Genomic DNA, 19396 nt, shown 5'->3' with positions numbered 1-19396 from the left:
TCTGAACCGAGACCAGCTAAGCCAGTTTGGTTGCATCAAAATAAAATGTATTGTTTTATATTTGAAAATATAGACTGTGATTCTAGAAGATTGATTGGAGTGATGCTCCATTTTTATTTTTTCCCTTGAATCTTATAATTTTTATCCAAGATTTTTTGTGAGTTAGTTTGCGGGTAATAATTGGAGAGATTAGGATGAGTGCAACAACAGCTCATGTTGAACCTAGAAAAGTTGGTCAACAATAGAACTTGATAGGCCAAGATACAGCAAGTTGTCCACTGTTAATTAAAAAACTAATGCAACCTATAGATTGGGTTGACTTGTAGCAAACGCTTAAGTTTCACTCTGAATTCCTGAGCACTGATGAGCTCTTTAATTTTGTTGGAAGCTTGTTGAAGATCTTCAGAGCCAGAGTAGGAAATGGGTCCTGAGTCCTAGAAAGTGGCAAAACAGTACATCGATTGTGAATCTGTTTGGTGCTATGATTGTGGAAGTCGTTCCTCCTGTTGTAATTGCAGAAATTCACCTTGACATGTAGGCTACAGGTAATGCGCTCAAATATAAAGGAAATAATTTCTCCAGTTGTAATATTATTGCAGAAATTCATCTTATATCATCAACACCATCACAATCATGTACCGTACAGTGCTCAAATATATACAGGTCAGGGACAGGGTGTAACAGCCAAAGACCATGGATTCTACATGGAATTCGCTACAAAAAATGACCATTAAAATTTCTCTTATTCCTTATATGACTTTTGTTTTTGATATATGTTAAAAAATCAATATTTCTTTAATGTTTTTGAACTTTTTATGAGCGTTCAAAATGTTTGACTTTAAACTTTATTAATGCACTTTGTTCAACTTCCAGCACTAAAAAAAATCCATAAACATCAAACAAAGTAACAAATTGTATTAATATTATTATAAATTCCTTCATCACAGTCATATCCTTAAAATTAGATTTTGACTAATAGTTTTCTAGTTATTTACGTTTTTAAAAATTATCAAAGAATCAACATATTTCCAAAAAAAAGTATTTTACTGATCATTTCTTGTTGAAAATTCCATGTAGTAATCAATCTCAAGTTTGGAATTTACATGATTTTCAACCCTGATATTTACAACCCTGAGCTCAGTAAATGAAGCAACTTAGTAACATGTTTACTTTGTTCTTATCAAAGTAAACTATGTTACTAAGTTGCTCCATCAAGTTGGACACAAGATTTGACACAAAGTGGAAGGAATATTCATTCCATCTACTTTACTCTCTTTTAAAATTCCTTCTACTTGAGGATTCAATCACAGAGAAGAGAATGTTCTCCTACTTTGTGATTCAATCAAACAAGATTTGTCCCTATTTGTTAATACACTCACTGTCAAACTGACACCACTGAGGAATGTTGTGAACTCTGACACAGTCCCAGTTTGTCGTTGTCTCACTTTGATAGTGCACTTATTATTGAATCTGAAAAGTTTTTTATCCGTATAACAAGAGAGCTAATTTTATTTTTGAAAATATATTTTATTCTCTTCATGAAATATTCATTACAATGTTCATACTAATTTATTCTGTCACCATTTATATAAAATTGACTTCAAACTCTGGAATGAAATTAATCTCAATGGCAGTGGATCTCAAATCTTTGATGGAGTTCTCTCAATTTTCTGTGTTTCTGCAAATTTGTTGATTCTCTGCAAGAAGTGAATTTCATTGTCATTTATCGGCAGGAAGAGGTGTGTCTTTTCTACGATAAGAAATTTTCCAATTTTTGTGCTTCAAACATAAATGTAAGTATGCAGTAATTGATAGTCTTATATTGTAGCCTGACATTTAGCTAATAACTAGAGAACCGTACGATAAACGATATTATCAACCACAAAATTTCCGGCTGTGATTCATGCTGCAACATTTTCTATATTTAGATTCGATGCCTATTATTTTTCTGTGTTAAGAATCATTATTTATTAAATTTGTCAGATGTTTTTTTAAAAGAATTTTATTTTTTAGATGACTGAAAAAGAAGAAGTGTTGGCTGAAGTTGAAGGTGGAGATACTGAGGAGACCTCATTATCCTACCGCCCTCCCCCCGAGAAAACCATTGAGCAGATATTGGAAGCGGATCGCGAGGATGAAAGTCTCCAAAAGTACAAGGAAATGCTATTGGGAGAAGCTAAGGAAGGGAAGGTTATTGTAGGTTAGTACCTTTTACCTTCTTAGGTATGCTATATATATGTTGTGTTAATTTTTCTTATGGCCATGAAAACCATCGCGTTGAATGTTGACTGTGTTTGTAAGCGGCATTAAAATAATGTTGATTTTGACAAATTTTCAATTTTCTAAAGAATACACATTTCATTCATGATTTAGACCATAATAAAGAGTAAATCATTCACATCTTGATAAAAAAATGTTGAGTTTTAATAATTCGCATAAAAGTAATTAATAAATTAATAAAACAATATAAAATCTTAAGGCACCCTTTATTAAAAAAAATAGAATAGTTTAACAACTATAGCTTTAAGATTTTTACCTTTACCTAAATCTGCATCCTTTACCAATAATAAGGGATCGATGGCGTCAAAAACATAAAATTCAAATACAATACACAAAACAAAACATACATAAGGCATGTTTAGCAAGACAGCATTTCCGACAAATCATCACTCATATATTCACTAACACTGTAGTAGCCCGCCTTGCTTTTCAAGTGCTTGGATACAACTCTCTCGAACGCTCTTAGATCTAACTGTTTTACTCCTGTAGGCAGCCTATTGAAGTATCGCAATGCCGAACTCCTGAAGCACACCTGTGATCTCTGAAGGCGTACTCTGGGAATATCAATCAGCTCTCGATGTCTGGTGTTATGTTCATGCACATCAGTCCGAGTCAACATGTACTGCTGGTTCTTCATGACATACATTTTATATTTTTTTATTAATTTAAAAAGTAGCTCATGTGAATGAAGTGTTTTTTAAGTAATTAAGAGTTTAATATCATAATTTTTGAAAGAGCTTTCTAGCAAGTCAACAATGTAAAAATCAAAATCGTGGATTTAATTTTTTATCAATTTAAAACATTGACCTAATAGACCAGTCACTATATACATTGGTGCATGCAATTTATATTGTAGTTCTGATTTTTCAATATATTATTTGGGTACATAAGAGAAGTCCAGAACCAATTTCTTCCTGCAAAATTTCCTTGTGCTAGATACAGGGTGGCCCAAAAACCTCGGATTTTCGGCTCATTTTTCATTTTCAGCTATTTCTGCCAAATCTCGTGATCGGACAGAAAAAATATAAAGATTAAGTACACTCAACAATAAATTTTCCATTTTTCGACCGAATTTGACTTATGATGCATGATTTTCAACCACCTTGACGAGCCGAGAAGAATGAAGTGTAGTACGATGAAATCTGAAAATTGTGTCAAGAGTTATAAGTGTTTGAAATTGTGATCCTTGAGGTGTCCTTAAGCGCACCTCTACACTAGGAAATACTGAAATTAAGTGCATCTAACGGGTGACTCTGATAGAACATAATCTCATGAACCTATGTCATTGTGCGAAATATCAATGTGAGGACAATGTAGTTGGTGATGATAGTTGAAACTGAAAAAAGGTGTTTTTTACAATACGAGGAGCATTGTTGTCAGGTGTTCCTGGAAATCCATATGAGATAGAGCGCGCCACCTGATCTCAGATTGTAGAGCACAAAAATACGCCCAGAGGGATTTTGAATTATACATATAAAGGGCAACAATTGGAAGATACTGTTGATCAAAAACTAAAATTCATTAAAATTGATTTTTTCTTCAAATTTCACTCATTTTTGAAAAATCATAACCCAGTACTCATTGGAGATAGAGAGTTCCGAATGATCTCATTTTATTCAGAATTTTATAATCTAAAAAAAGGCGAGAGCAAAATTTTCTGTCCGATTACGAGATTTGGCAGAAATAGCTGAAAACTGGAATATGAGCCGAAAATCCGAGGCTTTTGGGCCACCCTGTATCTAGCACAAGGAAATTTTGCATGAAGAAATTGGTTCTGGACTTCTCTTATGTACGCAAATAATATTAGAAAATCAGAACTACAATATAAATTGCAAGCACACCCCCTTTTTTATGACTATATTGACTGGACTATAATACCTCATACTATTTTTTCAACTTGCGTTTTTTATGGTAATTAGCTTTTCATTAATAATTATTGAAGTGTTTAGTTATCCATTGCATAAAATGCTTGAATTTCTTATCACTGTAACATTGTTTCTATAGATCCTTCGGACGAGCGCAAAGTGATTGTGAAACGTTTAGCACTCTGCGTTCAAGACCGACCTGACATGGAGCTAGACCTTACTTCCGATCTTACCCAGCTTAAAAAACAGGTAAGTTAAGTTGGTATCTTAAAAACAGATGATATTAATAATAATACTGAGGGTAATGCCCACATCACTACTTTTGATGTACTTTTTAGGTAGACGGGACCGACGGCTTATCGTCTCCTCCGAAAGATAATAAAGCAAATTCAGCATTGAAACAAGAAGTTAAATCTGTAAAAATGAGGGATGTTCCGTTTTTCTAATAGCCTAAATCAGATTAGGAGAGACATTTGCAGGTTAATCTCGTTGAGCGGGTGACCACTTGAGCTGGTTCCTTCAAAAATTGGTTCAAGGTGGCTCGGATTTCGGTGAAAAATGTTTCATCTCTGTTTTTTCATCATCTATAGTATACGGTAATAAAGGAAAGAACTGGATTACACACATACGGGATAAGAAAATTATATTTGACGCATCATCACGTCTGAACTACTGGACTGATTAACTTCAAATTTTGCATAATTATATATTCCTAATTAACCGGGGATGTTTATAGACCTATCTTCAATTCTTCAAAATTTTATTGCGTCAAGTTTTCAGTTTCTCAAGTTTTAAAATAGATCCTTGCGGTGCACGGGTAACCTGTCATAAATAATGCAAAAGCATAGAAATAACTCATTATATGGGAATAATCACCAGCAAAGAAAATTAAATCTTAAGTTAATTGATTTAAGCGTTAAGTTAATTGAATTCTTCTTGGTACCTAGTTAATTACTTTTTTTATGTTGTGTATTTTGTTCTAAACTTATGTAGGCCTATCGTAAACAATAATACTTGATTTGATTTGAATTTTTTCCTATAATAATAATATAATTTTTTGACTTTGAATTTTAATTGAAACATTTGTTTTTGCTAGGTGTTTGTGATCAAGGAAGGTATTTCATACAAGATAAGGATAGACTTCATTGTACAACGAGAGATTGTGCATGGACTGAAATATGTACAGAAGACTTGCAGAATGGGTGTTCCCGGTAAGTTATTTTTTATTAATTTCTATATTCATATTCACTTCAAACCAAATCTAAAACCTTCCAGTTCTGCCAAAAACTTTCTGAATCAAGTAACATGAAGGCAAGGTAATTCTTGTGATTGATGAATAGAAATTACCAATTTCTCAAAACTTTTGCTGTTCTTTCGATGTCACATGGAAAACAAATGAAACAATCGTCCATTTCAAGACCTATTGGAAAAGTGATAGTACAAACTTAACCCACGAACTGTTTTAAGTCAGGTTTGCATGTAATTGTTATTGTGATGAATGAAGATACCCCCCTTGAACGGAATGAGCTGCTACAAATTGAAATTACGATTCAACCGCATTATACTTGTTTTATGCTGTGATTTGTTTAGAAAGAAAATTTATCTCATGCACTTCTTTTACGCCATCAACATTGTCAGTGGATAATTGATCATGATAGATGATCACTTCTATACCTACTTTTTCGTTTGAAATTCACCTTGAATTGTAGGGTTCTTCATGTGTTTGTCTATCGAGTGGTGACTTGGAACTCACACTAAGAATGTTTTCACCTTGAATAATAAGCAATATTCAAAAATTATTTAAATGTCAGAATATTTTCATGCATGATCTGAAACTTACAACATTTGGAAATGTGCTTGCTGATCCTTGGTTGTTTGTGTCTGATTGGTGTATTACTTCAATATATTTATGTTATCCTTCTTATTATTAGTTTCTTCACTTAACAACTGACTGTCGCCTCAAATTAATAATAATAATTTGTTTATTGGCGAAAACATAACATTTTACAATTCCTTAGATAACTTTAATCACCTTGAGCTTACCTAATAACTTACCTAAGATTTGCTTCTTATACATAATACAGGCTGAAAAAATTATAATCAAATATCTTATCGTTCCAAAAGAACTGAATTTATCTGTATCCTTTCTGTCAAGTAAAATACCAAAATAAGTGTGAATACTAAATATATAGTCATGACTTATGACTGTATACTCAATATTTGAGTATGCTAGATTCTGTTGAAGCTTGTCAGTCCTGTTTGTTGAATAAAAAAATATGGGTCTGGCATAACTATGCCATCAACATGTAGGCTAGGTTGATTACAAATTCAACACTTCATAATTCGACTATAGAGAAGCAAGTTTCAAAACATAACTGAAAAACCGTATGAATAATTTATACGTTCATATATACATTATTCTTCACTAATAGCCTACTATCGTCTACCAATCCTGGTAGTTGTCAAAATAGATCGTTAACTAGGGAAAATGATCTAATCTTATATGTCGTATAGCACGAGAATTAAATTTGTAAATTTATTTTTCATCTCAATCCGAATCTAATCTAGTCTACAAATGAAGTTTTGGTAACTAAATCTCAAAACAAATAATGTAGACCTGCACAAAATCGAACATTTTAAGCTCTTTTTTCTACTTTCTGTCAAGTGGAGGTTGTTTAGAATTTTCTCTTGGCTTACAATGATATTTATTGAAATCTCCCCATACAAAAATTGAATGGAAGATGGATAAGAAAATAGTTGAACTATCCAGTTTTGAGTTGAAGTTGAAGTTTAAAAAGTTGATCGACCCTCAAGTGCTGTGCTTTCTTGCTTCTGCTTTCATTCTTGGTTGGAGCAGGTTTAGAAGCTGTGGAAGGTGAGACGGTAAATCAATAGTTTCTCTGAAAAATTTACTAGGCATTTGAAATCATGTAGTGAAACTGTGCACTGTTTTAGAAGTAGATGACAATTCAAATAATTTTCGCTGCTCAGAAGGTTTGTCGTAATCTTCTTGATCTGTAAATTAGCTAAACCCCTGCTTATAGGCACATCATGTGCATAATTCATTATTTGTAGGTTTTAAGGAAGGCTAGTTGTTGTTTGTTTCTTTTTGTCAATCAATCGACCAATTATCCTTCAGTAATAGCACAGATAAACTAAGTCCTATACAGATTGGCAATGGGCGTGCGCGTAGCCCATCTTGCTGCGACATTCACTTTGGAGCGCTACAATCACTGAGCAAATATCACAGATCAACTCTTACCTATAAATATACTTCAACAGTGAGCACTTTCACAGTGTTGCCAGATTGGGCGTGAGTTGGTGTGAGCGAGTAGGAATGAAGTGTGGAACAGAGAGCGACTCGTTTGACAAGATTCTCTGTCAATGACTGAACACAGCATGTTGTGAGAAGGTGTGAGTGAGTGGGAATTAATTGTGCGACAGAGAGGCCCAAGATGATAAAACTTGGCTCACTAATGATGATTACTATAATTGCCATTTGTTCAGAGTTCTTTACATGAACAATCATGATCTGATCTAGGCAATGCGGTCTTACTAGAATTGATTTGACTTTAATATAATTATCATACATAAATATTATAATATTATAATGTTTAATTAATTAATAATGACTGTACACTATAGATTTAGAGAAAGCAGCGAGACTTTGAATCTCAACATTAATTAACAGTGTTTTCAATGTGATCTCCAACTTTTTGAATGAATAAACCAGTGATCATCAAACAAGTAATCTATTTGAAATAAAATGCAAAGCTGCTCTCAAATTATAGATGCAACTGTTTTACCTCATAATTCTATTATTGGAATTAATTGCTTCCCAGATTAAGTAGAGTTTGTGATAAAATTCATATGCAAACTTACTTGTAAAGTAAATGTTAGCAAATAGATAGTTGGTGATAAACAAATGAAAAAATTGCAAAATTTTTGAATTTATTATTTTAATTGAGTCATAAATTATAATGAACCTTGTCTCTGCAACCAAAATTCAGTTTACATATTTTAAAAAGTCAGAAATAGAGTTACATTAGGTCTTTTCGATTTTCACTTCTACAAAAGTCTCTACAAAAATATTTATACAAACCATAAAAATAATATGGTGCTTGGAGCAACTTGATAGTTTTAAAATTATTTTCAGTTGAAATATTTATTGTTGCATAAATTTCTACATATAAAATGACAAATGGATAACAGGTTACTATGGATGAAAGCAGCTCTAGAGGTGAAGAAAATTTAATATTGAACTACAGTATTTCTCTTGACTTTCCAATGCTGAAATTGAAATGTAGAAATACAAATGTAGAAATTACATTTTCTACTCATTATTATCAATCCATGGACGATTCAATTTTCATGGAAATGTTCTTAAAATCATTCAAACTGATAAAATGTAATAGTCATGTGAGACTAATCTCTGAACTATACTAAATCAATACTTTATAACTAGTAGTTCTGTGAACAGTAGACCTCACACAGTTTTCTCATCCACAAGTTTCTGATGTCACCTGTTCTAGTTGATTCAGTTGAATCACAATTCACAGTTGAATAATAATTTACTCTTAAAAACTGTTATTGTTTTCTCCAAGATCAAAAACTCACTCATGTTAATAAACTCAGTTCACTTTTGAATTTGTCTCCCATAACTTATCCAGTTCCGTGATAATCTTTCCATCTGTTAATAATATTTCTCAACTATTTTAAATTAATTTTTTTCAATCAATAATATTATAATTTCTTCAGCATTATTTAGTTCATTTAATCATTTTTTTATTTTATTTTCAATTACCTTTTAAATTTGTTTTTCAAATGTGAGAATATTGATACTGATGGGCACGCATCATAAAAAATATTGAAACCCTACCTTATAGAAATAGACATGACCAGACATCTGTGTAGTGTGTAATGCATTCAATGAATAATCCATGGTTGTAACTAAAAAATATGCGTTTATAGGAAAATTTTATGAAACAAAAATTGTAGAGTAAGATTTTAAAAATATTTTCGTCTAAAAAAACGGTTGAATTTCTTGAACGGTTATTGAAATAAAAGCGATATAGTAAAACCCTGAAAATTTTGGCGGCCATCTTGTTTTCGAGGTGTTTGCTTGTGATTTTGACTTATCATCATCACGATCTCATAATGTAGACCTAATGAAGATTTTAAATGAAAGATTTTTAATGATTTTAAATGAGTAAAATTTTAAGAAAAATCAATTTTGACGAATTTCAGTATTTAGTCAACTAATATCTTCCGATTGTCAGAATTTGAATGTATAATTCAAAATCCTGCGCTGTATCACATAGAATTCCAGGTACACCTGATAAGAATGCTCCATGTATTTTGAAAAAATTATGTATCATGAGTCAAATTCGTTTAAGAAATGAAAATTATTGTTGAGTATACTCCAACCCATATTTCCAAACATAAGAAAATGGTCCATTTTTATAGTGCCTATTCAAAGCTGCGTATCTTGTGGAATGCTTCCAATAAAATTTCTAAATCTTGAAAAGATGTAAAAAAGTTTCTCCTCTTCTCACTCCAATGAACAATTCTTTGGTTTCAATACAATTCGAAAGTTACAGCCAATTAAAAAAAAAGCAATTTTAGTTATTCATTTTTTCGTGATTTTACTGTTAATCAAGAGTCTCTCAAACGAGTCGGATACAATATAATAGAAACGTCTGAGAAGAAGTGGAGGAAGAAGAGAAGAAGAAGAAGAAGAGAAGAAGAAGAAGAAAAAAAGAAGAAGAAGAAAAATGAAAAGAATAAGAAGAAAGAAAAAAAGAAGTAGATGAAGAAAAAGAAAATGAAGAAGACGGAAAGAAGTAGAAGAATAAGAGGAGAAGAGAAAGAAAAAGATTTTTATGTAGATTCGAGATTGAAAAGGTAATGATGTATTTATTATGATGATTTTATGTATTCATGTATTATTATTTGTGGATACAATTATTACAAATCGTATAAATATGATAGGTAATGAACAACAGGCTTTTAATCTATTTGATGTTCGAAAAATCAATATAGAGTCAACATCTTGAAATATGAAATCTTGACAAGTTATATTCATAAAAATGATGGTCCAAAATGAAACGAAACTTTAAAAGTAGGGATGTCACAATAATTCAATTGAAAATAAATGATAAAAAAAGTTTTACATCATCTTACCTGCTCTTGTGATCCAAGCATCGCTGTTTTCTTTGGGAAATCTGTGCATTTTGATTCCTCTATTCTTGAATCGGCTTTTGGTACAGTTTTTATATGAACAACGAGTATTGGCATGATAACTAACTATGAATATTCACAATCTAACTATATTATATTAAAAACTAATATTAAATTTAAAAGTTAATCATTTAAAAAATGTTGAACCTTCATTTTAGTTTCAATCACTGATACATCAAACAATCAATTCAATCTTTATACAGAGACCTCATTCACTCACGAAACCTTTCCACTTTGAAGAACGACTGAGAAATGCTCTCACAGAATTCTTTTCCGTTTTTGAAAGTCACGTTTGCAGGCAGATTTTGGCCGAGGGTGGAAATTATGAATAGAAATACTTTACGGTCATTTCCATTCTCTGTGTTGATTCACCCTCCTCTGGCCAAAAAAAAAATAATGGACTGGGAGTGTCTTGAAACGTGTGTAGCTAGTTTTACTAGAGGGAATTATAAAGTTGGTTTCATTTTAATTCTCAGCTAGTTTTACTAGGGGGAATTATAAAGTTGGTACCTCCATGAAGATCCAAGAAATTAGAATTATAGATTTGATGAAAAATGTACAATCCTCTGCCATTATTATGTGGTTAAGTGGTAGAGTGGACATTAATGTCCTAATTTCGTCACGTAATCAAATAAAAAAGTTATTCTATTACTATCCACATAACAAAACAAGATTTGCAAAAATAATAAATTGCAAATTTTATAAAGAGACAGCACTAAAATATAATTAATTCCATGCTACTTTGCAGCTTACACAGAAGTTACAATTTAATATAATTCTTGACTGTAAATTGAGAATAGAACAGGATAAAGGATTGATTACAAAGATTAACTGGATGTGATTAGACACCTAATAATAGTATATTATAATTATGGTCGCACTACAATATGTGGCCTTCTTTCCACCAAACTTTGTAATCAATACATTTTTCATAACCACGTACAACTCATTAAAATTAACAATTTCTCAGTTTGAGAAATACTAAGGCTTATTACGGCTTGATTACAAGCTTAAGCTTATTACATTTGATTATTTCAGCTTATTACAAGCTGATTACATACTTAAGCTTATTACATTTGATGAATAAAGTATTTCATATGTATTAGACTTCAACTTATGTATGTGGCCTTCTTTCCACCTAACTTTGTAATCAATACATTTTTCATAACCACATACAACTCATTAAAATTAACCAAAAATTAACAATCCTCAGTTTGAGAAATACCAAGGCTTATTACATTTGATGAATAAAGTATCTCATATGTATGAGACTTCAACTTACTTTTTATTTTAAAAAATGAAATGTAATAATGAAATAGCTCTTACTGTAATATTTTGAATTATTTGGTAAGCCTACAGGTGAGACAGAAGGGAGAATCATTTTATATTATGGACAAAAAGAAAAGGAAGGGAGAGAGGCGATAGTAGGCTATGTAAATAAGATGTCCAACTACACTTGGACAGTTGCCAAGCACAATAAATTATATATTATTATGAATAGGGAGCAAGAAGAACCAAACGCCGTTTGTTTACAAGACTGTGATGAGTCAATACGGCAACACTGTAAATCATATATCTATGTATCGAGCGCATATATTCATCAGTTGGTTGTGGAAACGATTCAAGCGACTCTGGTTGCAAACGGTGGAACTATGCCATTCCAGGGACTGGTAATAGATACCAAAGTATTTGAAATTTAATGCTTGTCACCATGTTTCTTGCTTCTATCTAATCTTCCTTTTGCGTTTTGTACATAATTTACACAATATGTTACAATAGTTGATCGATTATAGCAAATATTTGTGTTCTCAGGCAGAATGCACGCAGATAAACTGGTTCTGTAGCTTGTGTATAGAAACCACATGCGTATAGATTTGATAGAATTAAGACATGAAACTGTTTCACAGATAAGCTAGTATCAATAGATGAAATTATTTTCATTGGCATGAATTATTTCCATCTTTCGAACTAGTTAATCTTTGATAGTTTTTATGATTTTCTGTAGGAAATGTAGTGTTGTAGGAATAATAATTTATTCACTTTTACACATTCATATCTTGACGATTCAAGAGTAGGCTACCTATTCATTTTTGTGAATCCATATTGTTTCTCATATATTATTAACATTATAAGGCATAATATATTACTGCATTTTTTTTTTGTAAATTTGTTTAGCATTGGTTTCTACGATATAAACTATATAGTTATTTGTTTATTCTATTCACTCCGTACTGACACATTCATATGCTTTCAAGAAAAGCTACCGTATTCATTAGTGTAGATTCGTATTGTATAAGTTTTTGAACAAGCGTAGCGAGTTCCTACTTTTAACTTGAGGCTTGAGTCGGATATGAATATTTTTTCTTAATTTATTATGCCCTGTTTATGGATAATGTGAAGGTTTATGGTTTATGGTTCTTACTGCGATTCGCCCATAACACTTATCATCTTTTCTCTCATGTTTTTCTTTCTTCAATCTGACCACTTTGTACCAATGATTTTCCTCTTAGGGATTAAACCCTTGTTGAATTACCATTGTCCACTTAGTGCCTTCATAAATTGCGATGATATGATTTGTGATAATATCTTCTAAATATTTTTTGACACATGTAAGGTCTTTTCAAAGTTTGAAAAGTCATTTTCAAATTCAAATCCTCCTTACTAGTAGTTCTGTGAACAGTAGACCTCACGCAGTATTCTCATCCACAAGTACCTGATTGAAACTATAAACCTTATGGAAATACAACAATAGACTGGCTTCTCCACACATCTGTGTAATCACTTGTCAGCTGATTTATGATGAATAATAATTCTATAGTCTGATTTTTACTCTAATATTGGCTTATGGAGGTGGCTCCTTTTTCCTTTTATATTATCCTTTGAATGCAAAATTTCCAAAAACCTTGTGTATACGTCGACGCGCAATTAAAAAAGGAACATACCTGTCAAATTTCATGAAAATCTATTACCGCGTTTCGCCGTAAATGCGCAACATATAAACATTTAAACATTGATAGAAATACCAAACCGTCGACTTGAATCTTAGACCTCACTTCGCTCGGTCAATTAAAAAAAATTGTCGAGTTCACTCCATGCCTTTGTTTTTCAGCAGCTAAAGTAAATAACATGTAAGTCTGTGTTTGGAGAGTATTTTCAGCTCTGCATAGAATTTTTGAAGTCTTTTCCTCGAGGAAGAAAAATGATCGATATTTATCTACGGTTTTATCGATTTAGATTTTGTGTCCATCGTCAGTTTAATCTTTTAGTGCTTATAGTTTTTCTTTAATTCGTTTTTGTTTAGTGGACAAGATGACGCATATGGTGGGTTCGTACCCGCCGAAGACGGAGCTGCAGAGCTACACGACACCAGTGGAGGACGCGCCCACCGGCATGGTGTCGCGGGGAAGCTACACGGTGCATTCGCTCTTCACCGACGACGACAAGAACGTACACCTCAAGTGGGAGTGGTGCTTCGACATCCGCAAAGACTGGAAGGATTAATGCCGAGCTACACAACACCAAAGGTTCTTTCATTACTATTTCATGAAACTTTGATAAATTATTATTAATTGAACGATCGTAAAAGATTCTTACTGATGATTAGATCCTGGACTTGTTGTTTATTTGTGGGATATCTGATTTATCTATTCAGCCCCGGTTTGTTACACCAGACGAAATTGACTCTCTCTTTCACCTTTTGAAGAATGTAGCAGGTTAATACTATTAGTTCTGTGAACAGTAAACCTTGCACAGTTATAAATCAGAGCCTCCTCTTATACTGTCCATCAGAGTATTTTTTTCTGTACGTCGTGTCGGCGAGATATCGGTGTGAAAACGGCTAATGGGTGTTGGGGTTGGTGTATCAAAAATGTTAACATCGAAAGCTAATCTCCTTTAAGACATACTGGCAACAGGACAGCCCGAGTTCAAAGCAGAGAAAGGTCGAGAGACAATACTATGTTATTATAGTTATTGATTGCATGCAATCAATAGTTCATTTAATAGTGCATAAAATTTGCATTCAATGAGGCATGCAATTAATAGTCCACACAGAAGCTGATTTTTCACCAAGTTACATTGAGATATTGAATTGCATGCGTCATGGCTTGCAATTTATAATCCACTCAACAGCTGATTTATGATGAATAATTCTATAGTCTGATTTTTACTTTAATATTGGCGTATGAAGGAGGCTCCATTTCCTTTTATATTATCCTTGAAATTAAAAATTTCCAAAAACCTATATAGGTCGACGCGCAATTTTAAAAGGAACACACCTGTCAAATTTCAAGAAAATCTATTGCTGCGTTTCGCCGTAATTGCGCAACATATAAACATTCAAACATAAAGAGAAATGCAAAACCGTCGACTTGAATCTTAGCCCTCACTTCGCTCGGTCAATTAAGGCCGGTTGCAGACGAACCACTATCGCATGTGGGATGTGGGACCGACATACCACAGAACAATACGACTAACGCAGAGAGACTTTCACAATACATTTGAGAAAACGCGCATTGTTTTGCTCATCATGTTCCTGTAACATTTGGGAACATTGGGTTTTATGGTGAGATGGAATTAATGTTGGGTTTCTCCACGTTCAAACAAGACTTGGTCACGAGAATCGGGTTGACTTGTGTGGTTGGCTGCCCTGTCGGTTGATAAAAATAGAAATTGCACGGCAAAGAGAGCTCATACAACATATTACCAGGTTTCCACACCACGTCTCTGATTTTAACATTTCCTGAAATGTTTATAGATGCCATGCGCTAGTGGATGAGAAAACTTTTAGAGGATTTCATAACTCTTTGACAATTTTTTAAAGGATTTAAAAACTTTAAACTTTTAAAGGATTTCATAACTCTTGAACTATTTTTTGTTTTTCCTTCATTTGAAGTTTTTATCTAACCTTGTTTATGCATGTTTTCTTCTTTATATTTTCACAGATATACCGCATGTTGACTGCAACGGAACAGAAGGTAAGCCTTAACCCAAGCCTTCACTCTCACAAAAGGATGTAACATTATGATAAGAGAGTGTAGGTAGCCTTCCGAATTATTTCTTCCCACGTGCATTATACAATATATCTATTGATATCTACACTTTTTAGATCCACTATGTATCTATTAATTTTTGAAGTATTCCAGTTGAACAATACAATTAAGATCAATACACTTTTATAAAAATTATTTTATTTTTAATATATTTAATCTTACAACTTTTTAAATGGTATATTCCGCCTTGAAATAATTGTGTGACTATAAAATATTATTTAAGAGAGTTAAATATTCAATGTATTGTGTACCATCAATAATAAATGTATTTGTAATGCAAAATAATAAAATTATGTAATAATTTTTGTTACCGATTGATTTATGTCACAAACTTGAATATATTTTTTCTGTAATTATCATTTTTATTCTACAATGTTATAAATTACATGATAAACTGTACACAAATGTTCATCAAGACAATGACTTCTAAGAGTATATTTAGTTATCAGTAAAAATATATTATTACTACGAATAAACAAATAAATTATAAAATAATTTGTTCTATCAATTAACCAACTCAGTGACGAAACTTGCAGACTAACTGTAAGAAATAGAATAGCTTTAAGAAAATTTATCAGATTAGCTAAGCTGATTTGGTAAAGTATTGCAGAAATTATGGCTAAACATTGGATAATAGTTCGGTATATAAAATGTTTTAAAGCTTGGGAGACGAACAGCTTTTGAGTCAAGATTGTTACCTTTCTCCCAATCTGTAATTTGTATGCTATTAGATGAAATAAATTAATAATTCCTCGAAATTCCACAGCAAAAAAAATATGTACTCAACCTCAACTTGAATAAATTCACGAGTTGCATTCTCATTGATTTCTTAAGTGTTCTCACTTTGTGTGATTTTTAGGTTTATTGAACTTTTGCCGTGTGTCATAAATAGAAAGTTTATATTACATTTTCGTGATAGGGAGAGCTGTGATAAGGGAGCAGTATTAATATCTGCTGAAAACATCATTCCTTTTAATTTTGATTTGTTCTCCTTTTCATTGAAAAATTGCTACTATAGGCTATTTACCTTATAAAAATATATTTACCCAAGGCTTTTTTGAAACTCACCCCCAATTACTATTTTGCTCCTGTAGATTTCTGTTACTTGATTTTAATTTATTTGAATCAATAAATTATTATTGATTTTGCTCAGAATAATTCCCAGGTGTGCCAGTTTTCTTTTATTCCTTGCTACAAAGCGGCGGTAAAATGTTATATTATTCAATTTCAAGCATACTTAAGTCGGATAATTCTAGGAAAAATAGAAATCAATGTTCTATCCATCACCAAAGTAGAAAAAATCAAAATATAGTTATGTCAAAAATACGAATTCAATAATCCTATTCACATGAGTAAATAGAAAATATGTTCACTGGTTTATATATTAATTTTTGTAAACATGAAGTTCATTTGCGGTTACTATATAATACTATATTAATTTTATAAATGTATGTGCAATATAAATAGGAACAATCATTTAATTGTCTAACACATTAATTAACTAACGAATGTATTGAGAGATTGAGCTAGATTGAAAAGTTGGTAATTGAATTTTAATTGACCGTTTTTTATTAAGTGCGTATAAAAAAAAGACTTGGGCCCACTCCTTTTTCGAAAAAAACTTACACAATATTCACTTTAATGAATGCAAAATTTGAAGCATTCAATTTTTGGTTTATTCAACAACTATGTGTGGTAAAATTTTAGATTTAAAACCAGCTCAGGTTAAAATAATATAATATATTAATTTTTGAGAATCTTTGAAAAATTGAAAGTGTGTAGTTGAATTTGAAATTTTAAACCAGATCAGGATAAAGTATGAAATAGTACTTTATAAGAACATTGCTAATTAAATTAGCAATGCAATTAAAATATTTTTAATGGCTTGATGTTGAATGTGACCGATATTTTCTAGTTTCTTGTTGCAGTTCAAAATTGTGCTTGGAATATTACATTGGAAAATGTTCTGATGAATAATTGTGGGTTTGTCTTATTTCATGATTAGTATTTATGATGCATGTAGTTGTCAAAAAATGATACATTTATGTAGTTTGCTGTGGAATAGATGTTGTAATCCTGTAAAACATGATCATTATGTCGTGATTAGCATTTATATAAAGCTTTTATAAATGTATTTCTGTTGTTAATTTAAGATAAAATTGATTTGAAAAAATTGCGAGATTTGTGATTGATGTATTGTACTTATCTGAGTAGCATTCTATTTCTAAATTATTTTTATAATTAATCAAAATTTTCTGCTCAAAATTTGTGTGATCACTGAAGTTTCAGTCCTTGTAAATCTGTATTGTAATGTTTTTTCCCCTAGTGTTCTTGTATTTGATTCAATGGTATTTTTTCTCTTAAAACTTATCATAGTGCTTTCAAATATTGAATCCGCTCAACTTGTTTTTATATTGGTACAGTACAAATGAACAGAACATGGGCAATATATTGTGAATACAATGACTGTCATGAAAATAATGATTGATTTTTTTATTCATAATGTCTGAGACTTACTTTTTAAAAGTCATTCGAAATAATGAAGTGAAAATCTAATAAAATATCTACAAAAACTAATTCAATTTATAATGCGATCTTAACAATAATATTTCACCTTGAAATATTTTTGGCACGCTTTCTAATACTACATGTTTGTCAGGGGAATGCTAAGCAATATCTTGTTGAATGACAATAAAACAATTTTGTACTTACTCTTATTTTTAATATCAGCATCAATTTCGTGGAAAATGTAAATGTTATTCTGATACATGGTTTAGAATAAGGATTTACATAAAAATAATTGTATTTAAAACATTGTAACCATTTGAACCAGCATAATTTTATCGTTTTAGGCTGGAGTATTTATAAAGAAATTTATGCTTGACAATTAATTTGGATGTGGAATCTTGTACAATCATTTGGATCAGGATTTATCTATAGTTTTAGACTCTCGATTTCTTGAAAGAATAAATTGATGTTGGAACTCTATAGATTTTAGAACTATAGTCATTTTGTAATAATTATAATATCTAGGCATTTTTCGACTTACATCTGGTTTGAATAGCTAACTGTGCCTTGCTTAACGAATGTGCTTTGAAAAATTGAGCATCCTATGAGGTTTCAATTTTGTATTTTATCCTAATAGGCATTAGAACACTATCAATGAATTACAAAATATTCATGAATTAATAAATTAATTCATGAATTAATATTTATTAATTAGTCATAGTTTTTATTAAACAGAATTCAAATAAACAATGAATAGAAGAAAAATAACTACATTTTCTAATACCGTAATAGTTTGATGAGTATATTGTAATTAAAAGTATTTTCATTTTATGAAAATTGGATTTCAACTCCCCATCTATTTATTGTGAAGATAATAATTGTGCTTGCTAATCCGTATTACTTGATTGGGTAACCTGTTGTGCCTTTTCGAAATCCATAACTCACTCGCTTTTCCTGAAAAAGTGTCATTTACTAAGCTCAATCAATTAAACTAATGAGAACATTTTTAGGGGTTAACATTATTTTATTTGATCTATTGAAAGGTTCTCTACTCTAAATTAAGCATTTATTTCAATACTATATTATATTATCGTAATGATTTTAAACTATATGTTTTCAATACTTAGTTTGTATATAAATTAGTTGTAAAATAACATTATTAAGTAATCTTCTATCGCTTTCTTTACTTTTTCGAGTTCCAAGTTTTATTTGAATTAGTAAGTTTGAAACTGCATGATACTTTGATAATGCTTGGATTTTACTGCATTTCTAAGTTGTAAAATTTATTATTCTACTTTAAATGGAATTGTATTACCTATATTTGAAATAAATGACTATTTGTGAACACTTGCTGTTCTATTTTGTCAGAGCATAATAATTATCCAACCTTCTCCTACAAAATTCAAATTGAAAAATAACATTTTCCACCTCATATTGAAAAAATGAGAATTA

At 31.2% G+C, this 19396-nt stretch overlaps 1 protein-coding gene across 1 annotated transcript; it reads left to right on the top strand.

Annotated features, from left to right (window-relative positions):
• The first annotated feature begins 1620 nt into the window (after positions 1 to 1620).
• LOC111044865 (rho GDP-dissociation inhibitor 1) lies at positions 1621 to 19291 on the top strand. Its single transcript, XM_022330105.2, has 6 exons — positions 1621 to 1793; positions 2014 to 2200; positions 4285 to 4394; positions 5242 to 5356; positions 13687 to 13909; positions 15329 to 19291. Exons 2-5 carry the CDS (start codon positions 2014 to 2016, stop codon positions 13884 to 13886), a joined length of 612 nt encoding a protein of 203 aa, XP_022185797.1. The 5' UTR covers positions 1621 to 1793; the 3' UTR covers positions 13887 to 13909; positions 15329 to 19291.
• Positions 19292 to 19396: the final 105 nt, after the last annotated feature.

Source organism: Nilaparvata lugens, chromosome 8 (assembly GCF_014356525.2).
Source record: "Nilaparvata lugens isolate BPH chromosome 8, ASM1435652v1, whole genome shotgun sequence".
Taxonomy (NCBI): Eukaryota; Metazoa; Arthropoda; class Insecta; order Hemiptera; family Delphacidae; genus Nilaparvata; species Nilaparvata lugens.
The sequence above is the reverse complement of the archived record's forward strand: the minus strand, read 5'-3'. Positions and strand labels throughout refer to the sequence as shown.

Bases quoted from the DNA above. Each gene is read 5' to 3' on its own strand.
- LOC111044865 (XM_022330105.2), top strand. From the start codon at position 2,014: ATGACTGAAAAAGAAGAAGTGTTGGCTGAAGTTGAAGGTGGAGATACT. The intron at 2,201-4,284 runs GTTAGTACCTTT...TTGTTTCTATAG, and splicing joins GGAAGGGAAGGTTATTGTAG to ATCCTTCGGACGAGCGCAAA. The intron at 4,395-5,241 runs GTAAGTTAAGTT...TGTTTTTGCTAG, and splicing joins TTACCCAGCTTAAAAAACAG to GTGTTTGTGATCAAGGAAGG.